The sequence below is a fragment of the Crinia signifera genome, chromosome 7 (assembly GCF_055691185.1).
Source record: "Crinia signifera chromosome 7, ASM5569118v1, whole genome shotgun sequence".
In the NCBI taxonomy this organism is placed as follows: Eukaryota; Metazoa; Chordata; class Amphibia; order Anura; family Myobatrachidae; genus Crinia; species Crinia signifera.
Window position 1 is genome coordinate 166,370,561 of NC_139223.1, and position 26,380 is coordinate 166,396,940.

Below are 26,380 nucleotides of genomic sequence, written 5' to 3' on the forward strand. Positions count from 1 at the left end.
CAAGGGGTTACATCTTCAGCGGAAGCCGACCGACAGCACTCTCCAAAATCATCATCTACCCGGGTGAGGATTCCAACTACCACCCGTGGTTTCATTACAGATCGTCCACCAAATGGTAATGTGCACTTACCTGTGATCAAATGCCCACTCCTTTCCCTTTTCCATTTTTTTACATGGTTTACATCCCCTGTCCTACACTGGACTTAATACAGTCACGCTCACCCCAGCTTGTGACGTGAAGAATCGGTTTTTATGGTACCAATATTGTTTTTATTGTGAATTTTTGTACTTTATTATATGTTATTCAGTTTTAACCAGTAAAATATCATTACATCATAATTTGGTGTGTGTCACTTTCATTTAGCGCTGCTCACATGCTTTGGCGTGATTGGTCTTTGTGTATCAGCTAATACTGCTGTCAGACCGCAAATGCAGGTTCTGACATAAACTAAGCTTCTGGTCCTGGAGTCTTGACAAAGGTTCCCCAGAGAACCGAAACGTCAGCTGTTACCCCGGTTTTAAGGATGTTCTGAATAAACTAATGGATTTTACAAGACTGGTGAGTGCTCTCTGCCTTCTTTGGAGATATATATATATATATATATATATATATATATATCGTCATTCACACAGAGTCCTGAACCAGAGCACACCTCCAGAAGGTGACAATTGCCTCCTGATCTATTCCTGACTTAGTAGTGAATATACCAATTTATATTCCAATTAAGAGACGTTACTGGGAATATTTCTGTGGTTCTTAAAAGAACCATACATCGGGTCTGCAGAGACCAAATGAAGCTACCAGTGTTACTCTAATACAAGGGATATGGCCCTTGGGTACTTGTTTAGTTTCACGGCGGCAGCACGTGCACACTCTAGCTAAGACTCTTGGCAGCTTGCCAAACTGCCTTAAGCTACGTTATCAGCGTAGCACCTGGCGGCAGCATGTGCCGCTCTAGCTATGAGTCTTGGCAGCTTGCCAGACTGCCTTAAGCTATGTTATCAGCGCAGCGCTGCCTTACTTCTGTAATCTACGTTATCAGCGTCCTATACTGACTCCGCGGCAGCCCAGCGCTGACAGGTCATTGTGGCACTTGTAGTTCCACAGAGAATTGACATCCAGTGTAGCGCGGCAACACTTTTCTAAGCTACGTTATCAGCATAGAGTGGCAGCAGCGCTACGCAAAGCTACGTTATCAGTGTACCTGCCTTACTTGAACTATTTCTCTGTGGAACTACAAGTGCCACAATGACCTGTTAGTGTAGTGACTCCGCGGCAGCTCAGTGCTGACAGGTTGCTACGTTATCAGCGTAGCAGCCTTACTTGTGCAGTTTGAACTACGTTGTCAGCGTAGTGACTGAGCGGCAGCCCAGCGCTGACAGGTCATTGTGGTACTTGTAGTTCTTTAAAGCAATAGACAGCCCGGCACACCGCTAACAAAGAGGGCGTCTGAATTTTGCATCTACTACTTAGACGCTATAGCGTCTAAGTAGTAGACTCAAAATTCAGACTTCTCAGAACAGCACCGGCATACTGTTCATTTAGACCAGGGCTGGGCAATTGCGGCCCTCCAGATGTTGATGAACTACACATCCCAAGATGCTTTGCATTTAGTTTTGCTATGTGGCCAAGCTGAAACTGATGCAAGGCATGCTGGTATGTGTAGTTCATCAACATCTGAGGGGCCGCGATTGCCCAGCCCTGATTTAGATGCTTTAGCGTCTAAATTTAGATGCTCTGCAAACCGCTAACAAGGGTGCATCTAAATTTAGACACTTACAGCATCTAACTTTAAGTGGCGAGCGCAGCGTCCACTGAGCCCGAAGCGTGGCGAGCAGGCGCAGAATACATGTGAAGTTATCTGCGTCCGCTCGCCATGCTTCAGGCTCGGTGACTTGCTGCGCTCCCCACACTATATGAAATCAATTCCACGCCGACGTGGATGGGGGGGGGTATGCGTACCGCGCGCGCTCGCCACGCTTCGGGATGGCGTGGATGGTGGGGTTGTTGTAGGAACACATTCACACCTGCCATATCATACACCTGAGACAGTAATGACGACATGTGTTAACTGTTAACTGTTTTTTAGTGAAAGATAAAGAAGTTGAATGAGGACAAATGTGATTACATAAAAATACAATTAATTTGAAGAACAATAAAAGACACAAAAAACAAGAAAATCTAGAAAAAAGTAATTATGTGGAAACTGCAATGCCATCATCAGCACTTAAACAGGAAGCAGCTGCTAACGTGGACGCTGTCGACTCTGGCTCTGCGGCCTGGGGGAGCAGGGTCAGCGCATGCAGGATGCGCTTGAAGGGGTCCTCCGCGCCAAGAGTCTTCCTCCAGATGAACTCCTGGAGGTACGAGTCCAGCTGATGGCGCGCGGTCCCCCTTTGGCGCTTATTGCATCACTTACAGGATCCGCATAGCCTCTCGATATTTTGCGCGTGGACCCCGCTCTCCGGATCCACGAAGTTGAAGCAGTGGTTGACCCTGGCATGATGATAGCCAGCCTGCTCCGGCTGATCGGTCTGGTACGCCCTCCAGCAGTGTGGTCCCCAGGAGCACGTGCCTCTCGATGGCAGCCATGAGCATACTGGCATCCCGCCTCTCAACTGCCATCAGGAAACACTCTCCAGTCTGTCTGGAGATGCCCCCGAAGATCCATAGGTGGGGCATTAGGCGTCCGACATTGGCCTTTCATCTAATGAACAGGCTCTCATGGACCTCCACTATGGTGCCTGGGCTACAAATCTTCTGCTGGGCCACAAATGAACAGGCTCTCATGGACCTCCACTATGGTGCCTGGGCCAAAAATCTTCTGCTGAGGGTGACGAAGTTCAAGTGGCACTCTCTAAACCAATGTGCTGCCCTCAAACTGACCTTTTTGCCACAGGCCCTGATATGGCAGCGCCACATCCGCTCCCTAATAGAGAGCCTCATCGGGTGCCCATTGGGGCAGGTCTGGGTCTCAGGCAGGAAATGCTTCTCCTGAAGAAAAGACACTGCCTCCTCCTAACTCTGAGGCAGAGTAAAGATAGTCCGCCTCTCTGCAGCCATCTCTGTGATACGTCTGCCTCTCACAAAATACAACAGCTGACTGACTAAGCTAACTGCGTAACTCTGTGACTGATTAAGCTAACCGCTCAATCTACAAGCTGACTGACTTAGTCGCGAGAACTAGACGCTGTTTCTGACAGTGACGCTAATTCTGACTAGAACTATACGCTAGATGCTTTTAGAACTAGACGCTAGACACTTTTCAGCAAATATGATGACTACGCTACTCGGGTAAACAGTACTGCCTATGCTGACTACACTACGCTACTTCTGACTGATTGCACGTGCTGCTGATAACATAGATTATAGATGTAAAGCAGCTGGCGAGCTGACAGAATTCAAACACGCGCTGCGCTGATTACGTAGCTGAGAGAAGTAAGGCAGTTTGGCAAGCTGCCAAGATTCATAGCTAGAGTGTGCGCACGCAGCTGCCGTGAAACTAAACAAGTACCCATATTTTTATATATATATATATATATATATATATATATATATATGTATAGACAACTTTGGTGCCCGGCACAACCACCTAGGATGTTGCTTTGCTGGGTGCCCTTAGCAGGGGAATGTATAGACGGCAGAACGCCACGGCACTCCATGCAATACGATAGTGCAAAAATCTTCTTTATTGAAGCACAGCAGTAAAAAACAGCAACGTTTCGATACTATATGTATTGTCTTTAGGCTGAAGACGATACATATAGTATCGAAACGTTGCTGTTTTTTACTGCTGTGCTTCAATAAAGAAGATTTTTGCACTATCGTATTGCCTGGAGTGCCGTGGCGTTCTGCCGTCTATATATATATATATATATATATATATATATATATATAGACTGGGGGTTGTGGCTTGGCACTCCTGCTCTCACAGGCAGATTCCCAGGTGCCCTCAGGTTCCAATACGTAGTGTAGGTGTAACCAGGTGTAATCCAGGTACAGACAGACAGCGGCACTCAATGGGTTTTCAAAAGAAGGTTTAGTGGTTGTTCTTACACCTTGACAAAGGGGCTAGTCCCCGAAACGTTGGAGTACCACTAAACCTTCTTTTGAAAACCCATTGAGTGCCGCAGTCTGTCTGTACCTGGATTACACCTGGTTACACCTACACTATATATATATATATATATATATATATATATATATATATATATATATATATATATATATATATATATATATAGACATTGTAGGGGCTCTGCACACACTAAATTAACTGATAATAAATAGTGGAGATTTGGTTCATGAAGTGATCAATGCATTTAAGCCTGCAGCCCCCTTCACGGGACCCCACTTTTCTGCAGGTCCTAACACTATCGCTGAAAATGGCTACAATACACATAGCTATCACATTAATGTTTGATTCCAGGCATGCTATCTGGTCTGAAGCTCACAGCACACTTTGCTTTTATAGGTGAGCAGCTACCAGCACACCTGTCACTAATCATCTAAGGCTGGGGTAGCCAACCCTGGTCCTCAAGAGCTACCAACAGTGCATGTTTTGCAGGTCTCCTCACAGAATCACAAGTGAGCTAATTAGCTCCATCTGTGTATCTTTTAAAATGTGTCAGTGATTAATGAGTGCAGCTGTGCAGCAGCTAGGTTGTCTGGAAAATGTGCACTGTTGGTAGCTCTCGAGGGCTAGGGTTGGCTACCACTGATAAGGAAATGGTTAACATAAGCCATGGAATCTTAGTTAAAGCAGGGTGCATGAGAGAATGTGACCACAACAAGACTAATTTTAAAAATTAATCTAATAAACATATTCCCTGTATATATATATATATATATCTAACCCCTGAGGAAGTCCCACCATAAGGATTAGAAGGGACGAAACCGGTTGGGCAAACTACCTCTCCATCCCCCACTGGCATCATAAATCAGATAAGAGCTATATCTATTTTTGCCAATGTACGGACGGGTCCATTCATTTTTTTACTGTCCTCATGCATGTTTTCTTTTAATTAATGTACATTGCTTTTTTGAAATAAATGTTTTATTGTGTATAAGCAATATTACGCTATATTCTTTTCCCATTTGGGAGACCTTTTTGGCTTTAAGGGATCTGGACGATACCCATTGGATAATACCTGGAGGTACAGGCTCCAAGTGTGAGTTGTTTGTTTTTACCCTTTATAAATCCTTTTTCACGAGGTGATCAGCACGTGGATCATTTTAAATATTCCACTAGGTGGCGTTGTTCACCAATTACAGGTTGAGTATCCCGTATCCAAAATGCTCGGGACCAGGAGAATTTTGGATAACGGATTATTCCGTATTTCGGAATATTTTAATATTTCAATGATGTATTTTGAAGTATCTTGCATTTATGCTGTATAAACACATAATATACACACAAATATATTTTATTACCACATAAAATACACACAAATATATTTTAATTGTTCAAAAAACAAGGTTTCAAAATGTGAAACAAAATGTGTGTACTATCTCAGCACTGAATTTGAATGCCAAGCTATCACTGTCTTGCACATATATAGTGCCAGTTACATATCATGTCCCCAGTGATGCTGTTACAAATGTCCCCAGTGAGTTTTTAGCAAAAAAAAAAAAAAATTTTCACTTTCTGGAATGTCCGTATTTCGGAATAATTCGGATAACGGATATTCGGATACGGGATACTCGACCTGTATATTCCTATGCACAAGCACTTTTAAATATCATTCAATTAAGTCACCAAAAAGTGATCACTTGTAATAATACACTCCCCCATCGACTTTCCCTATGCCTGGAACGCCTTCTTGAGACGTGTCTACAGGAGAGAAAGCGAGGGAAGGAGATCGCTATAAAGAAAGATATCACTACATGAGAATTCCTCACTCATTTGATGGTACGCATATATTGATTAACTAAGAAGGATTATTGATACACTGAAGGCGCAGAAGTCATACCACATTCCTATTTTTTACCTATAGGTCTTATGGAAATTAGGCCAACCAGATGACATCTGACGACACAGTTTGAACTCTGGAGTGTTTTTAATAATTTTTAATAGACATTTTTTGCGTTTTTTTGCACACTGCACTGTGCACTTTATATATATATTTGTAAATCACTGGTTAACATTTAGTGAGTGGCAGCGCTGTCTGTGCACCACACACCATATATATATATATATACAGGGAAGTATGTGACACATACAGTAGAGGGAAATTTGCTAAGATGTGTATTCTACTTCACATGTGACGTTGCTATGGGTAACCAATCAGATCCTGTCTACTGATTCTGATTTATTGCCCATAGCAACATCACATGTGAAGTAGAATACACATCTTAGTAAATTCTCCCCATAGAATCCTATGGAAAGAATGAATGGTTAAGTGAAACAAAATGAAACCCTGAGATTGTCACATATATGGGTGTGAAGTAGCATTAGGCCTCCTTGAACATATAATTAAATCGTACTGTCAATAAATGATCATGACAATTTATTTTAGAAACCACTCATAAGCAAATAACATCAGCAGCAGCCATTGGGACCATATGTGCTTTGTATAAAGCTACTGTGTTAGAGTGGTAAAGTGCAGGCAGGACAGGATGATAATAAGCAAAGTAGATTACATGAGTTGGATAGGCACAAGGGGTGGCTGCTGCCCATGCATGTAACCTGAAGTCAGTTAATTTGTTTGGTGAGTGGACTCCAGGTGCATCACAAGTATAATGAATTAAGGAAGGCAGGATTCTACTCTCGCCGTGGGTGTCCTACTTGGCTCTGATGAAAGACAGCGCAGACCCAACAGTATGGGCCCACCACAATGAGAGATCCTGCGAGTGAAAGAGATTAATTTATATAAAATTAGATAAACCTCATCATGATCCCATGCAAATGCTGCTTCCCACTGTGTACAAATTATATTTATAGTGAACAGTTGATGAGCGATTGTGCATGCATGCTGAGGTAAGAAGAAACAATAGTAGCTCTGCCAGTGGTCCCCGAAGCAGGTACCAGCCCCCAGACAAAAAAATGCTCTAGACCAGTGGATTCTGCCCGGCAAGATTTAAGACGAGCTTTGTCTTGCAAGCTCCAGATTTTTTTTAAAACAGTTTGTTTTTCAGACGGATTCCTCTGGGACAAGATTAGGGGCAGTCCTGTCCCAGGAGGAAAATGGAGACGAGGAACCCATCCTCTACCTTAGCCATACATTACTGCCCTTGGAGCACAAGACAAAGAGGTGAACACTCGTGGTTTTTGGCCTAACAACCATTTAAGTTTGAGGTGAGACCTCATCTGGGGAAACAGAACCTCAATGCAGATGCCCTTTTCAGGAGGTTTGTAGGTCCCAATCTTCCAATCAACCCTAAGGAGAAGCAAGGGGAGGGGGAAGAGGATGAGGTGGTGTCCTCTGGAAAATGGTGGAGGGCTGTGAACCAGAGCGGAGGACACATGTAGAGTTGGGCGAGACACCAGATTGTTTGAAGCAAAGAGGGTAGAAGTGTGGCAGGGACAGCATGATTTCCACATGAGGGTAACGTGAAGATCCAGTCCAGGTTTAAGAGCAGCAGATCCACTCGTGGTTCTTAATCTGATGTGATCAAGGTTTGACTGATAAGCAGCACCTGTGGCTTCAAGTTATATGTGTGCACAGGGTAGGAAGTCATAGCTCCCAATGCTGAAAAGAGGCTGGGTGATAGGACAGTAATGTAATATTACCTTAGGTGCTTTGGATTGTACCATGTGAAATATGTGGAAAACCCTGCAATGCTGTAACCTTGCTTGCCAAGCTGTTAACCTGGTATGCCGTCTACCTGGTATAAAATAAAGACACAGACTTCCTCTATATCCAGTGTATGTGATTCCTTGTCACAGTACTGTACCTTGACAGCATTTCTTCATGTACCAGCTATATATCAACAGCCTCCACCAATCACTTACTCTACAATATTGTAGTTTACTAGTAACAATTCATTACAAAAAAATACTTAATCCGTGCCTTTATGAATGCAATGTCTACATCTATCTGAACTAAACTGTTGCCTAGCTGAGGGAACGATACCTTCAGAGGACTATGAAAGTCCTATTGTCTTCCTACATACAAGAAGGCCACCCCCTGATAATTCATCAAACATCTCGCTCTGCACAAACACTTGGTCCCTAGAAACTGCCGCTTGTCTAAAATGTCATCATTCCAATGTCATCGGGAGTGTAGACAAATCAGGAAATTTTGGAACAAACTGTTTGGATATATTAATGAATTGTGCTCATTGAGGTTACCCCCAGACCACATGGTATCTTTATCTTTCAGTTTTTAAAATACAGATCTAGGTCCACACAAAAAATAAAGTATTTTCAGCCCATAAAGTGTGTGAGTTTGGGGGCCATTGGTGATGTTAAATGCCGCTTTAATGGCACATTGCTGCCTTGACAAAACATATAACTTACTGCATGGGCTGTCTGTCTCCTAGACAAAGGCTCCTTACTGTAACAGATATATCTGAGACCTCAGCACCAAATATGGGACACTTTATTTTCTTTTGGAGTATTTTTTTTACCAATTTTTTTTTGCCTCTTTTACAGATGGAGACATTTTATCCATCTGTCCGGCGCGCTGGAACTTTCCATCTTGGCAGGCCGAGAGTGGCACGTGTGAGACGCTCGCACGTTCCCATCTCGGCGAATGGCATGCCTAGACAAGAAAGTCCGGCATACTGGTTCTATGGATAAACATGGCTCCATCTGTACGGGTTTCTTTAGTTTGTAAAAAAAAAATAGTCATAACATTTCCCAGAATCTATCAGCAGGGGTGCTAGGCCGATCCCTGGGTGCTAGGCCATTCCCTGGGTGCTAACTGCAGGGAAAAATAGGCAAATGGTGTTCTGTTGTCTTTGTGGCACAATTACATACTGTATCTGAACCTTTGAGACCTATACACTAAGGTACGATGCGTTTATCATAAAAGGGCCCTTTGAAAAGACCAAAAATCAGTGCTGAAAATTCCGGCCATGTGCAATCAATTGAAAGTATGTGTTTTTTCAAAATATCAATAAGTTAAAATTCTGATTGCGATTTAAAGAGGTAAATTATTACATTTTTTATTGGCTTTTAAAACCTGTTATATGTTACTTGGTACTAATAGCAATTCAGGTTATACAGATTTATTTTATAATAGTAAACAAGGGTAAATTACATAAATAATGATCATTCTATACACTTATGGTGTAAAGGCAAATTCATAATCACATATTAGGGAATACAGTATTCTGATGTTCTCATACACACACATTTGTCAGAGATCCCGCAGGAACAACAAGAAGTCAGACCCTGTTTTTTCCTTACAATTGTGATGACAGAAACCCACTACTGTGACCCAGGTGTACAGTAAATGTATACTCAATGGGACGCTTTCCAGTTACATTATGATAAGATTTAGCAAATCTAGATGAATATTAACTCTTTTCTTTAAGTAATTTTATAATGTAGATTTATAGTAAAACATTGTTAAATAGATGTTTGCTACAACTACATTATATGTCCTTGGTAATATGACTATAACAATATCATACACCACCTACACACTATCCATCTAACAGAAAGAACTGTTTCATTGTGTAGCCTATTCCTGCCTAAAAGACTCTGCACATCACAGAATTAGCTGAAAGTATTACGGCTCCATAACATAAAAGTAATACATGCAGAGATGCGGATGTATTGTTGTACAAATTTAATTCTGAAATATAAACTTAATTAATTAATAAAGACAGATTAAGTACCTAATTGTATGCCTCATCAGGGGATTCTTATGCCCAACCACTACTGTATGTATCACAAAGATCTATCTAAAATCAATTGGTCTGTTTGCATTTTATTTGTATATTCATTTTTTTAAACATCTGAGTGCATTTTTGTTTATGTATGTATGTATGTACAGTATGTATGTATGTATAGGGACAGAAACTTTTGCAACTTTAAAATATTGCGGAATGGTACAATGAGCTAGTGAAAAATTAAAAATCTTAGTAAAAATACTCACAAGCTGGTCCACACAGACAAAACACTGCCTGGAATAAAATTAAATTAATGATAGTAAAATGGTAATACAATGTCATCTGGAGTAAAAACCCATATGGGGCGTTCCTGGTGTCCTCTGTAAGATATATTGCCAATGTTTTGTTTTTTTTTGGAATGGAAGTCGACAAGACCTAGACAACTTCTGTGGAATACTTAACCAGTATGATATGAACATCCAATTTACCTGTGATATCAGTAATAATGCTATCAATTTTTGGGACATTGCGGTGTACACAAAGGAAAGAAAGCTACACACGAAAAAAGTTATCAAACCCACGGAATCCGGGACATATATATAATCTTCCAGTAATTATCATTGAAACTGGTTACAAATGATACCAGATGGCCAACTAAAGCGTCTGAAAAGAAACTGTCCAGATATACTGGAACAGTCTTTGAAATTTGAAAATTGAGGATACAATACAGAGAAAATAGATCAAAACTTTAAAAAAGTGGTGGAATTTGACAGAGTTAAACTATTACAACCGAAAGAAAAAGAACCGCAGGACAACCGCAGTCGGTACTATCAAACCGCAGGACAATAAAAAAAAATTGAGTGGGCATTTATCACTAGGTTTAACATCAGACATAATGAGATAGAAAACATTTAAGGAGACACTCAAAATGGGCAAAACCATGTGCACTGCAGGTGGGGCAGATGTAACATGTATAGAGAGAGTTAGATTTGGGTGGGTTATGTTGAAACTGAAATCTAAATTGCAGTGTAAAAAAATAATGCAGCCAATATTTACCCTGCACAGGAACAAAATAACTCCCCCAAATCTAACTCTCTCTATACATGTGACATCTACCCTACCTGCACTGCACATGGTTTTGCCCATTTTGAGAACAAATTTGTACTGCGATCAGATCTGAATAAGGGCCCGTATGTATATATAGAAAAGCCCCCAACCTAAAAAAAAAAGTAAGTCTCTAGTTCTCTACCCCTAATAAAAAATCCTGTATTATCAAATCCAAAGGTTTTTATAGATGTTCTTGTTGCCAGGGCTGTAACAACCTCACGTTACTGTATACCCAGGTACTTGAGGTGTGATTGTGGACCACTTGATAGAAAACTTCTGCGTTTTCTGTCATATCTTCCGTTTCCACAAACACGCCGTGACAGAGAGGCAAGTGTAATTTATTCCCTTCGATAGCAGACACAGACTGAAACTACATAAAAAGTACAACTCGGTATCATTTTATTTCAATTGCACTTTAAAAGTTGAGTTTTTAGAACAATTAATAAGAAGCCAAACAGCCCAAAATTACAAACAAAATACAGTAAACATTATAATACAGTAAATAGATGGTACAATCTATAGCAACCAACAGGGATAAGCAATATTCCTGCAGGTACACTTAAGGGAAGCCTAACCCCTTGAAGTAAGGTACAGGGCCCACTTGCAGAGTATTGGCAACAGAATGGATACACTGCAGAGTTTGGCAGCAGAGGGCTTACACTGATACAGGGCGCTATATGGAGGGGCTTATCCCACTACTGTACTATAGCGATGCCTAATCCTACTTTAGCTGTGTGACCCAGTGGCAGAGTTTGGCAGCAGAGGGGTTACACTGATACAGGGCGCTATATGGAGGGGCTTATCTCACTACTGTACTATAGCGATGCCTAATCCCACTTTAGCTGTGTGACCCAGTGGCAGAGTTTGGCAGCGGAAAGGTTACAGGTCTCTCACCCCTTGTTGCGGTCCTTCTGCCACCTCTGAACATCTCCTTCCAACAGGTAGGAAAATTGCTGGCAGCTCTTCCGGGAATCACTGGTCCTGTCGCTCCTCAATGCACAGGCTATTGCAGTTCTCTGGACATACTTCCTCCGGTCAGGCTCTCTCCCTGCACTCCAGGTACTTCTTGGCAGCCCCTCTGGGGATCACTGGTCCTTTCGCTCCTCAATGCACAGACACCAGCAAGGCTATTGCAGTTCTCTGAACATACTCTCCTTCCTCCGGTCAGGCTCTCTCCCTGCACTCCAGGCACATCTTGGGCAGCTCTTCCGGAGATCATTGGTCCTGTCGCTCCCCAATGCACAGACACCAGCAAGGCTATTCAAGTTCTCTGGACATACCCTCCGTCCTCCAGTCAGGCTCTCTCCCTGCACTCCAGGTACTTCTTGGGCAGCCCCTCTGGGGATGGAAATCAAAACAATTAAAAGTAAGAATCAGTTAACATCTCAGCAATATTAAAAAAAGGTTTCATTACTCACGCTCTTGCCCTACCCTTCAAAGAAGTACACGACTGTTCCAGCACAAATATCACAGGATTTTCTGGATTATGTATAATTACTCAAGTCAAAGGCCCATACACAGTGGGTGATTTTCCAGCGCAAAATAGTCAAAACGGAGCAAATGGTTTTACCAGCATGTTTGGCGATGATGGTTAATTTTTTAACCATCATCACTCAGATGATGGCTGAAAGATGAGCCACCTTCGCCCAGTGGCCTGCCTGCTCTCTCCCCCTGCTCCACTCTGAGCTTCAAGATGGCGGCTGACGGTCCTGCACTGCTTCCTCCCACTACTCCGAGCTCTACTTCCCATGGAGTATAAAGACACTCCTGGTGGCCTTGCCCTGCTCCCTCCCCCTGCTTTAGGAGCAACAGCACCCGGTGGGCCAGCTCTGCTCCCTCCCCACCTTGCTGCCCATGCAGACGCCAGCCATCCCAGCTCGGCAGCTGCTGTTACAGGCCAGAAATCTATATGTTACCGCTGCCACTGGCCGCCAATATATTTTTTTTATGGCTGGCGCAGGTGATTTCTCCTTACATGCATGGCTGCAAATAATGGGTGTTATTCTGGTTGATTCGCAAGACTGCGAATTCACAGCCTTGCAAATTCACAAAACCCCACCCTGCGTATGTCCAGCAGTCCCCCACCCCCTTGCAGCAAATGCTGCAAATGGATGTTTAGTATAAACATCCATTCTTGTGCCGCGGGTAACCTCCCATATATTTTGATTGTCTCCGACCGTCGAAAGATGTGACAGGTACACGCATACAGTATAAGTGACTTTCAAGTATGTGAGGGTGTGCTACCATAGATACTGACAATGTAGTTTTGGGGGTCAGAAAAGAGTATCTTCTGCTGGTGCACCAAAAGAAAAATTAGACTACTAAAACATGACTTTTAATGAATATTCTTTTAAATAGTTGCGAAATAAAACCAAACATATGCAAATGTGACAACATACAGGATAGTGATTTTTAAAAAGGATGAAATCCTAACATAGTGGGACCCCACTGCACAGTGTCCCTATCTTTGTTAGTAATTAGTGTAGTGTGGCGCAAACATTTAATATGAATGTAATAGGGGGATTTTCAATTCTTCCCTATTATGGGATAATACCCTTGTGGTCAACTCAAAACCCTGGTCAACTACAACCTGTGAGGTATTTGGTGATGGAGATATAATATCTTACTGGCATGCTTCACTATCAGAACACAATTAATATTGTGTTCTGATTGTATTTTGCACCGCACTACACTAATTACTAACAAAGATAGGGACCCACTAGGTTAGGATTTCATCCTTTTTACACTTCTGACACTTTACTATTTGAACTAACCCTCAAAAAATGAAAGATACCTTTATGTTTATTTCCACAATCTGCCCAAAGTGAATTGGGGTACTGCTACTTTTTGATAAAGAAACCTTTTAATACTTGTGATTACTCATTTATAAAAAAAAGAAACCTCAATCATATAGACATGGTCGACCTACAAATGAATGTATATAAAACTGATACCCTCCTATTCAAGTGATCATTTCAGAAATTATTCTTCATCCAAATATATGAAATGACAAAAAGCAGAGAGAGAGAACGCACATTCCCCCCCGTGTAATACTGTTTACATAAAAGTCCTTTTGTAAAGTATTAAATAGTGTTTTGACCTTATATTGGAGAAATATGGCGGGTGTTATCCCCCTTTCAACAAACTCACATGAAATAAGAACTACTTGTGCTTATCACACCTCCAAGGTGTTTCCAAATTCCACAGTATAGTAAAATGGGTATTGACCCCTAAGCCAATTACTCACAAATCAGAAGTTGGGTAACAGCACATCTGGTGGGTCTTTCTCCTCACTTATTCTCCTCAGTGTTGGCTATAGTAACACAAGAAGAGCCAGATACTGTGATATAATAACAGCATGTATCCTTTAATAAACAAATGGAAATAAAAGCAACAAGCAATTAGCTCCAAACGGGAGAAGAGGGTCTTTTTGAGATGTTAAAGGCCAGGAAACAATCAGGAAACAATCTCCATGATGTCCTGAACAAATCTCTTCTGTCCTGTCTGAGAGCTGGTTCCTGTAGATACAAATGTGGAAAGAGTCCCCACCAAAGCATTTCAATCTGTCCTAGATCTTTATCAAGGTGTATGGACTCTCTTTCCATTGGGGTTTAAATAGCCACTTGATTGGTAAAACCATTGTTATGATGGTCTGTGCCATATTAATCCATGTTCCAGGCGCCGATCTCCTCCTTCTGGTCATGTGATTTTTGCCACTTCTGGTCACGGCTATTTTGATTGCGGCTGCATCTTTTCTGATCACATTACCTCTGCTCCTTCCTGCCACGTGGTTATCACCGCCGATTCGCTGATCATGTGATCTTCTTGGCAATACCTGATGTGTTTCACTAGCCAATTCCTGAAGTTGTCAATTAGTAATACAGTAGCTTCCCCGAAAAACGTGAGGAAATTCCCTAATTTAGCAGCATCAGTTGATTATTTGTTGAAAATTATAAAACATATGTATATATTGTAAAATAAGTGTCTATTAAAAATATATATTGATAAAAGAAGGGAAAGTATTATTAAAATAAGGGGAAAATATAAAAAAATTCTCTCAAAATCCTGAATAAAATTAAATTTCATCTCAGTCTGGGCTAAAAGCTTAGGTATATTATTATCTCTTTCTGTGGCTTTTATTAATTTGATACCCCAAAAAACCTTGATCTCATTAACTGAGCACTTATGTATTTTTTTTTAAAATGTGTGGACAATAAGTGTGTTTCCAGACCTTTCTTTATGTTTCTCAGATGTTCTCCAATTCTGACTTTTAGTGGCCTTGAAGTCCACCCAATATAAAATTTACTGCAGGAGCATTCTACAGCATATATTACGTTTGATGTATTACAAGTGACAAACTCTCCAATTTTCACTTTTTGTCCATTTATGGATTGACTCAGACTTAGGGGGTTATTCTAGTCCATTCTTTCTGACAAAATCCTTCTTAGATGGACAAAACCATGTGCACTGCGGGTGGGGCAGATGTAACTTGTGTAGAGAGAATTAGATTTGGGTGGGGTTTTTCTTCAAAGTGAGATCTATATTGAAGTGTAAAATCATGCAGTCAGTATTTTGCCTGCACAGAAACAAAATAACTCACCCAAATCTAATTCTCTCTGCACATGTTACATCTGCCCCCTGCAGTGCACATGGTTTTGTCCATCTAAGAAGGATTTTGTCAGAAAGAATGAACTAGAATAAACCCCTTAGAGAGGTAGATATACTTATCCACGTCGACATGGATCCCATGAAAAAATTTGGGAAACTTATAAACAATCTGAAACACCACCAATATGGAGAAGGAGGGAGAAGACAGTAAGAGAATCATGTCAACAAAGAAACAGATGGAGAGAGGGCCCAATTGAACCAATAAGAACATATAATATATTTGACACATTAAGAGAACGACAGTCCGTGACTCCACAATGGGATTTTTTAGGAAGAGGGAGGAAACCCCAGTACCTACGATGATTCACCATCTTAAAAGAGGAAAAAGAGGGGAAGGGAAAAATTCAGTCAAATATACAAAAAAAGAGATACAGAAGGAAAAAAAGATGAGATTAAAGAAAATAAAGACAAAGAAAATACTATGAAAGAAAGACATTTGGAGACAGATCCATACAAAGTACAGGTAAAGATCTTCAACTTAAAGCTCTCATATCCCTGTTCTGCAAGAAACATCAGTTTTAGAGTAGGGCTTGAAATATGCCCCAGCCAGTAAGATTAATGAGTTTGAACTATATGTAGATATTCAAAAATACATTCAGAAATAGACGGTTAAGAAATTCTTCATCATGAAGGAGGAAGAAGATACATTTGAAAGAACAGACGAAAACACCAAAAATTTAGACCAAGGTACACTTTTTTCCCACCCATATAAAAGGAAGCTATATATAGAAGGAAACTGAAAGATGTAAAAAAGAAAAAAATTTTTTTTAATGTTACTCGTAAAGAAATACTGGCACTGGACACTTTAAAGAAGGTTGACACAATTACAAATAAACCTGCCGATATGGGAGGGGGAGTGGTTCTCATGGACACAAGCAAGTATACAATCATGAACTTGTGAATTTTGAAGAATGAACTTGTGAATTTTGAACTGCCATTTTTATTCTAAGTGCCATTTTTAAATAAGTGCAGAGTTATATCCAAGAAGGAGTGGTGTGTTTAGTAGACTTTTGCTGAAGGTGGGAGTGGTTATCTGCTCAGACTTTTGCTGAAGGTGGGAGTGGTTATCTGCTCAGACTTTTGCTGAAGGTGGGAGTGGTTATCTGCTCAGGTGCCTGACCTGTTAAAGGATCCACAAAGTGCAGATAGTGTGCTGCATGATCTGAGAGTGGGCCACTGAGGAAAACGTGCAACTGGAAGAAATTACAGAGGAAGCGGACAGATACAGGTGTGAGGACACCAGGAGAGTGACACAGCTGCAGGAACAGATAAGTATCAACTTTCTTATATTTTGATAAAAATTAACTTGTAGTGTGTAATTGCATTGTAATTTAACTCTCTACTGTATACTAGGGGGTTAGTCGCAGGGAGGTAGATAAAATGGGTGGGGCCCTGATTGAGAATCTCACTCAGTGCATGTTGTGCAAGATGTATGCGCACCTGGAGCAAGAGTCCCAGTGCGAATACATCTGCACGAGATGTGAGCGAACGTCCGCCCTGGAAGCCCAGGTCACTGATCTAGAGCGGACCGTTCAGCGACTGAGGGATATTTCCAATCTTGAGCAAAGCCTTAATAGAACGGTGGAGGAGTTGCAGATGGGGTCACTGGTAGAGGAGGAGGATCAGGTAGCCAGCTGGGTCACGGTTAGAAGGGGAAGCAAGAGGGACAGGAGGGACAGGAACGACATCTCGGATCTATCACACCCGAACAAATTTGCCCGGTTGGACGAAGTTTCGGGGGAGGATAGAGACGAAATGACGGAGCTGGAGGAGACGGCTCCCTCTAGCAACCAGAGGAGAGGTCCCTCTAGCTCAAACGGGATGACAGTTAGTGAGGTACCAAGGCAGATAGTGGTGGTAGGGGATTCCATCATTAGGAGAACAGACAGGGCAATCTGCTATCGGGACCGCGATCGCCGCACGGTCTGTTGCCTCCCGGGTGCTCGGGTACGGCACATCGCGGACCGAGTCGACAGATTGTTGGGAGGGGCTGGGAGCAACCTGGCGGTCTTGGTGCACATCGGCACCAACGACAAAGTCAATGGTAGGTGGGATGTCCTCAAGAAAGAGTATAGGGAATTAGGTAAGAAATTAAAGGCGAGGACATCTAGGGTAATTTTCTCGGAAATATTACCAGTGCCACGCGCTAGCTCAGGGAGGCAGAGGGAGATCAGGGAGGTAAATGTGTGGCTTAGGATTGGTGTAGGAAAGAGGGATTCGTGTTCATGGAACACTGGGCGGACTTCTCGGTCAGGCGCCATCTTTTTTGCCGTGATGGATTGCACCTGAACGAGGAGGGGGCTGCGGTGCTGGGGGGAAGGATGGTTAGAGGGTTGGAGGAGATTTTAAACTAGGCGACGGGGGGGTGGGGGCAGCAAGACATTATGGGACCATCAGGGAGAGAAGCCGGACTGGGATCAGGAATCATATGGGGGAAGGAGATGGGGGGGGGGACGGAGACATAGATAAAGTCCTGGGACATAACAAGGGTATAATCGGGGGTAACTCTCAGGGTGCATCAGGAATGTCATGTAATAAAATGTTATGTTGTAACAGTCACGTTACCCCATTACAGTTCTTAGGTACAGATGATCTTAGTATACGGGAAGGAGGGAATGACAGAGGAAGAATTCCCGGAACTATGGAGAGGGCAGGCAGTGTGCATGGTGGGGAGGCCTGTAGAGAGTCTATTGAAGGGGAGAGGGGAAAGAGGAAGCTAGTAAAGAATTCAAATGGGTCCTGGGGTGAAACTAATCACAATATTAGAGCCATATCTAAAAATAAACATAAATTAAAATGCTTACTGGCTAATGCAAGAAGCTTAGTGAGTAAAATCGGGGAGCTTGAAACGGTGATCAGTAGGGATGACTACGACATCATTGGTATTACAGAAACATGGTGTAATGAGTCGCATGACTGGGCATTAAACATGGAGGGATATACACTCTACAGGAAAGACAGGGAAAATAGAAGGGGCGGGGGTGTGTGCCTATATGTAAATAATAACTTAACATCATGTGAGAAAAATATGAGCACAGACCTGGAAGACGACAACTCGGAGACAGTGTGGGCAGAGATAACCGACAATAATAAGAAACCAAAAAACAAATTTATAATAGGGGTATGCTATAGACCACCAAATATAAATGAAAGGGAAGAGTCTCTTCTTTTAAACCAAATCAAACAAGCATCAAATCAGGGTCAGGTATTAATTATGGGGGATTTTAATTTACCCGACATTGATTGGGAAAACGAAACAGGTAAATCAGCAAGAAGCAATGGGTTCTTAAGCTTACTTAAAGACCAGTTTATTACACAAACGGTAGAAACTCCAACTCGTGATGAGGCGCTCTTGGACTTAGTATTAACAAATAACACAGACTTAGTTTCAAACACAAAAGTAATTGAACAATTAGGGAATAGTGATCACAATATGGTTTCACTGGAAATCAACTTCAGTAAATTACATCAAAAAGGAACTGCAAAAATACTAAACTTCAGAAAAGCGAACTTTGAATTATTTAGGGAAGCCCTAACAGGAATTGGGTGGGAAACGGTTATGGAGGGAAAAAATGCAGAGGAAATGTGGGATACTCTAAAAAAGGTGCTTGATTCACTAACTATTGAATACATTCCTAAAGTAACTAAAGGTAAATTCAACAAAAAAAAGCCACCATGGTTGGACAAAGAAGTAAGGTCAGCTATCAACAATAAAACCAGAGCCTTTAAATTCTATAAAAATAACTTGAATGAGGAGGCATTCGCAAAATACAAAGAATCAAACAAAACTTGTAAAGGGGTAATCAAAGCAGCTAAAAAATTATATGAAGAGTGCATAGCCACTGAAAGCAAAAACAACCCAAAGAAATTTTTTAAATACATAAATAGTAAACGTTTAATTAAGGAAAACATAGGCCCATTAACTGATACTAGTGGAAAAAGTGTTACTGAGGACAAGGGAAAAGCAAAACTGTTAAATGAGTTCTTCTCATCAGTATTTACTAAGGGAGAGCAGACTGTGGAACGAACATTTACCACAAACGGGACAAATAAGCCAGATCTCATTGTGGATTTCACGCCGAAAGAATTAATACTGAGGCTAAGCAAACTCAAAACAAATAAGTCACCAGGGCCAGATGGGATTCATCCGAGGGTATTAATGGAATTAAGGGATGAACTAGCTACCCCCCTACATTATATCTTTAGCAAGTCACTATCGTCAGGTATAGTACCAAAAGATTGGAGAATAGCAGAGGTAGTGCCAATATTCAAAAAAGGAAAAAAGGAAGATCCCGCTAATTACAGACCCGTTAGTTTAACATCAATTGTGGGTAAACTATTTGAAGGATTTTTAAGGGATAGTATCCAGGAATATTTAGATCATCACCTTCTACTCAGTACTAACCAACATGGGTTCGTGAAAAATCGTTCATGCCAAACTAATCTACTAGGGTTCTATGAAGAGGTTAGCAAAAACCTCGATAATGGAAATGCTGTAGATGTGATTTTCCTAGATTTTGCTAAAGCATTTGATACTGTCCCACACAAGAGATTGATTAATAAAATGGAGAACCTAGGATTGGGTGAAAATATCTGCAGATGGGTAGGGAATTGGCTATGTAATAGAGAACAAAGAGTGGTTGTGAATGGTGCCGTATCAGATATGATACCGGTACTAAGTGGAGTGCCCCAGGGTTCGGTTTTGGGGCCCATTTTGTTTAACATTTTTATTAACGATATTGGGATAGGGTTACTCAGCAATGTATCCATCTTTGCGGACGATACAAAACTTAGCAAAGTCATCAAATCACCAGAAGATGTCACCATGCTTCAAAATGATCTTGCAATTCTAGATGAGTGGGCAAAAAAATGGAAGATGAGGTTCAATGTAGATAAATGTAAGGTTATGCACCTTGGGAGACACAACCAGTGTGCAAGTTACAACCTTAGTGGAGAGGAACTGGGCAATTCCATACTTGAAAAGGATCTAGGAGTCCAAATAGACAGCAATCTAGGATGTAGTGCCCATTGTAATGTAGCTACAAAAAAGGCCAACAAAATTCTGGCATGTATTAAGAGGGGAATGGAAACTAGGGACTCAAGGGTAATTATGCCACTATATAAAGCATTGGTGAGACCTCACCTAGAGTACGGAGTACAGTTCTGGGCCCCACACTATAAAAAGGACATCATAGAATTAGAAAAAGTCCAAAGGCGAGCAACAAAGCTTATTAGGGGAATGGAGAATTTAAGCTACGGGGAGAGATTAAGCAATTTGGGACTATTTACATTAGAAAAGAGACGTTTAAGGGGGGACATGCTCAACATGTACAAGTATATCAAGGGCCAATATAAGGAACTGTCACACACCCTATTTTCTACTAGAAAGGAATCTAGGACGCGAGGGCATGAGTATAGATTAGAAGAAAAAAGATTTCATTCAGCTAGTAGAAAGAATTTCTTTACGGTCAGAACAGTCAAACTCTGGAACTCTCTTCCCAGAGAGGTGGTAACGGCTGGCTCATTAAATGCGTTCAAGGCAAAGTTGGACAAACATTTACTGGAGAAAAACATCCATGGGTACAAATAAGAAATATAATTTGTCTGTAAAATACCAGAACCAACCAAATCAGCAATGGATATCTATACCAGGTTGAACTAGATGGACGCAAGTCTTTTTTCAGCCTTACCTACTATGTAACTATGTAAGTATTAAAACAATTGAAAGATACTAATACATATACAAAACTGAGGAAGGATCCCGTGGCAGATTATTTAAAATCTTTGGAAACTGATAAAGAAATATGAGAACACTCTGAATACAAATTACTAAAATTTTTAAAAATAGAAAACCCATAGATTCCAGGAATATACATATTGCCTAAGGTTCATAAGGATCCAGTAAACCCACCGGGATGCCCTATTGTCTTGGGGGTAGACTCACTTACTGCAAATTTATCAGAACTTATTGATTATGTAACGACCAACTAATCACATCTCAAGGATACCGGGGACATAATCAACAATTTGAAAAATATAATATGGGAAGATGACTATATCCAAGTAAGTGCAGACATAAGTTCACTCTACACTATTAATAAACATTCACATGGAACGTTGGCAGTAAAAGATTATCTGAGGAATACAACCATGGACATATCATTGCAATATTTTATATTAGAAGAAATCCTCTTCATTTTAGAGCATACTTATTTGTTATTCAAAGGAGATTTGTACCTTCAACAAAAGAGTATGGCCATGGGCACCTGATTTGCCCCATGCTACACAAACATCTTTATGGGTTATTGGGAAGAACCTACAGTCTGGAACAATAACCCGTATGGGGCAAATCTGGTGGCATGGCTTTGTTACATAGACAAAATATTATATATTTGGAAAGGGAATATCTCAATTCTGGAACCCTTTTGTGCCTTTTTAAATAATAATTCTTTTAACATCAATGTAACTTTTAATATAGATGAACAAACCCTTAATTTTTTAGATTGGAAACATATGCAGAAAGACCTATCAAAAACCAACTGATTCGGCTGCCTTTATACATGCACATAGCTGCCACCACAAACATTGGTTAAATGGGACTCCAGAAGGCCAATTTAAATGAATCAGAAGGAACTGCACTGAAAAAAGCACTTTTGATGAACAATCATTGAAAATGGAAGCTTTTGAATCATGCTGCTATGAAATTAATGAACCCACACAAGGTCTTGAAACAGCCCGGAATGCAGAAAAAGAAGAGCTAGAATATTAAATGGACCTTTGCACCAAATACAATTATCAGTATAAGGAGATAGAAAAATCCTTTAAGAAGAACTGGCGCCTCCTTAAACAAGATTCTATCCTAGGAAAACATCTACACTGGTTCCATCAGGAATTAATCAGGAATTTTAGATTGTGTTTTTTTATAAAATTATTTTCCCTTGTTTTAAAACTTTCCCTTCTTTTATAAATATATACATTTAATAGACACTTTTTTACAAAAAGTTTTATCATTTTCAACAACTAACCAACTGATGCTGCTAAATATGGAATTTTTCCTCCTTTAGGAAAAATATCCAGTTTTGTGGGGAAGCAAATACGAATTACACTTTGACAACATCCAGAATTGGCTAGTGAAACACATAATGTATCGCTGAGAAGATCACATGATCAGCAAATTGGCGGTGATAACAACATGGCTGGAAGGAGCGGAGGCCATGTGGCCGGAGAAGATGCAGATGCAATCAAAATAGCCCCGACCAGAAGTGACAATAATCACGTGACGTGAGGAGATCGGCACATGGAAAATTGATCTATATGACACAGACCATCATTAGAATGCAAACACAATGATTTATTCTGTTCATTCAGGAGGGAGATCCACCTGTTACTGGTTTTACCAATCAAGGGGCTATTTAAAACCCCAAAGGAAAGAGAGTCCATACACCTTGATAAAGATCTAGGAAACGCATTGGTGGGGGGACTCCTTCCACATTTGTATCTACAGAAACCAGCTCTCAGACAGGACAGAAGAGATTTGTTCAGGACATCATGGGGCCCCAGATTGTTTCCTGGCCTTCATCATCTCAAAAAGACCCTCTTATCCCGTTTGGAGCTAAGTGCTTGTTGCTTTTATTTCCATTTGTTTATTAAAGGATACATGCTGTTATTATATCACAGTATCTGGCTCTTCTTGTGTTACTATGGTCAACACTGAGGAGAATACATGAGGAGAAAGACCCACCAGATGTGCCGTTATCCAACTTCTGATTTGTGAGTAATTGGCTTAGGGGTCAATCCCCAATTTACTATACTGTGGAATTTTGAAACACCTTGGAGGTGTGATAAGCACAAGTAATTCTTATTTCATGTGAGTTTGTTGGAAGGGGGATAACACCCGCCATATTTCTCCAATATATGGTCAAATAATATTTAATACTTTACAAAAGGACTTTTATGTAAACAGTATTACACGAGGGAATGTGCGTTCTCTCTCTCTCTGCTTTTTGTCATTTCATATATTTGGATTTCTGAAACGATCACCTGAATAGCGGAGTATCAGTTTTATATACATTCATTTATAGGGCGCCCATGTCTATGTGATTGAGGTTTTGTTTTTATGCCGTTGTACAAATCTAGGGGTTACGTGATATCCCTTACCTCAATAAGACACAGGCTGCCTAAGTGCGCAGACACATACATATCCCAACCCTTTCAATTCCAATGTTTGAGTGAGGTACCCTCACATATTGGTCTAATAGGAACACACCGCTGGAAAAACTATCTTTTAAATTCAAAAATTGATTGATTCTTTCCCTGCATGTGACAATACTACAAATTTTTTATGTGTTTTATTCTTTATCTAGTGGATTCCGGACATTGATCAAAGTAAAATCGATGAAATCGGCTTGACCTACAATAAATGTATCATTGCTCATTCTACATAGAATACAGTAGAATATTTGTTTTTGTTTATTCAGCATCAATCATTGCTTTTATTATTCTGTCCTGAATGTTTACTAACTTTTGATTTTTCTGCTGGGATCAAGTTCACCTCATCAAACTACAGTAGCATAAAATGTATTAAACTTGTCTACAGAACGGCTATTTCTCTTAAAAAGGCAGTTGTTAGAACCTCTGTAATCAGTTATACTGTGTGCTTAATACCTTGCCACATTGACCTCGAATCACAAGATTCCCTAAAGTGACTTTAAATTTTTCTAGAATACAGTAGGCTCCCATAGCCATTCAAATGTCCCTCTTCAGATTTGAATATAAAATCGTATATGCTATACTGTATTTATCTCTGAATGCCCTATCCCTAGATCTTAATAGTGAATCCATGGCAAATAGTTGTAAACCTTTTCTGTAGTATCACTCTCTATGCAAAATTTGGGGCAAATGCAGATTCCACTGTACATGTGCTGACCAAAAGTGAGGGTGAGGCCTATACAGAGGCAGTACAGAGGCCTTTTTCTCTCTTAATACATCCCTTGGGAGGGTCCCACAAACTCATGTGTGCAACAAACTGCACACATTAAAGGCAAGCAACTGCCATATGGAATATATGCTAATGGCAATAGCTTGACTTGTAACTGTTTATAGGAAGGTAATTCTAAGATTATTCTGAATGGACGTATTATGTTCTGTCAGTTACCTTCATTTCAACTGTTGTGATATAACCTTAAGATATCTGGAAATATTTTAGTTAAACCAACTAAATAACATAACAAACATTATTTTGCCCATTTTGTTTGAAAGAATGCACGGGAACAATGATACAGTGACAATAGAATTTAATCTTCTTGGACTTTCCAGTGATCCCAGGACACAAGTTCTTCTTTTCTTTGTCTTCCTACTTGTGTATATGATCATATTAATTGGGAACATCTCCATCATTATTCTGATTCTGTCTGATGTCAGCCTTCACACGCCAATGTATTTCTTCCTGGGCAACCTCTCATTCTTGGATCTCTGCTACACATCTGTCATTGTGCCGAGGATGCTGAAAGATCTGATGTCAGTAAAGAAAATTATCTCATATGCTGAGTGTGCAACACAAATGTATTTTTCTGTGTCCTTAGGTGAAAATGAGTGTATTATACTAGTTATTATGGCTTATGATCGTTATGTTGCTATATGTCATCCACTACATTATACCACAATCATGAGTAAGACGGCTTGTGACAAACTAGCCATCGTTACATGGCTGTCTGGGTTTCTTAACGCTATACCCTACGTGTCCCTTATATTCAGTTTAGATCTTTGTGGTAAGAATGAAATAAATCATTTTTTGTGTGAAATGCCAGAAGTATTATCACTGGGCTGTGGAAACATTTTGTTTATGGAATTTATTATATATGTTCTTGGTGTGATTGTTCTCATAGCACCAGTGACATTTATTGTAATCTCTTATGTTCAAATCATTTTAAGTATCTTAAAAATTGCATCTTCAGTCGGGCAGCGGAAAGCTTTCTCCACCTGTGGGTCTCACATGACGGTTGTGACAATATTTTATGGCTCAGCTATGGCCGCCTACATGAAACCCAGGTCAAGCTCTGTAGCAGGAACAGACAAATTGCTTGCTTTATTTTATTTTATTGTTACTCCAATGCTGAATCCACTGATTTATACGCTCAGGAATAATGATATAAAATCAGCTTTTCTTAAATTTAGAATAGCAAACCTATTCTGCTAATACAAATGTACCCAAAAGATAAATACTGTAGACAGATATGTGACAAAACAAAAAACATTAATAGATGGTATTGAGTAGGAATTCTATTTTATTCTAATTTTGCAAACCATTTGTCTTTACTTGAAAACATATTAACTCTGCTTGTTTGTCCTAATCAGTGTTGACTGAAAATGGAAATCCTACTGTACATCACTAGCAAAGCTAATGAGAATATGAAGGGCTGATGACATTAACAAAAACACATCTTTTTCGTCAATCAATAAAACATTTTTTTTTTTAATAAAACAGATAATTATCTATACATTAAAAAAAGCACATACACATAAAATACAAAACACACAATATTTTTTTTTTCCTCTAAATATGAATGGTTACACTCTCAGTTAGTATGAGGCTTTATATTTGGTTGATAGATGGAGGTGTTTATTTAAAAAATCTTCTGAACAAAATCTCACTTCAGTCGATCTGTATTATTATTTTTTGGGGAGTTTCACAAGTTCATATCCATACAGTCATAGGTGCCGATTTATGTTTTTGCTGGTGGGTGCTCAAACCAAAAATATAGAGGAGTGGCTTCATGGGGAAGGGGTGTGGCCACAAAATAATACCAATTTATATTACGGAGC

At 40.3% G+C, this 26,380-nt stretch overlaps 1 protein-coding gene across 1 annotated transcript; it reads left to right on the forward strand.

Moving 5' to 3' along the window:
• The first annotated feature begins 24,818 nt into the window (after window positions 1-24,818).
• On the forward strand, window positions 24,819-25,754 carry LOC146021290 (olfactory receptor 5AR1-like). Its single transcript, XM_083155084.1, has one exon. It carries the CDS (start codon window positions 24,819-24,821, stop codon window positions 25,752-25,754), a length of 936 nt encoding a protein of 311 aa, XP_083011210.1.
• The last annotated feature ends 626 nt before the right edge of the window (window positions 25,755-26,380 follow it).

Coding starts and splice junctions, on each gene's coding strand:
- LOC146021290 (XM_083155084.1), top strand. CDS start 24,819: ATGCACGGGAACAATGATACAGTGACAATAGAATTTAATCTTCTTGGA.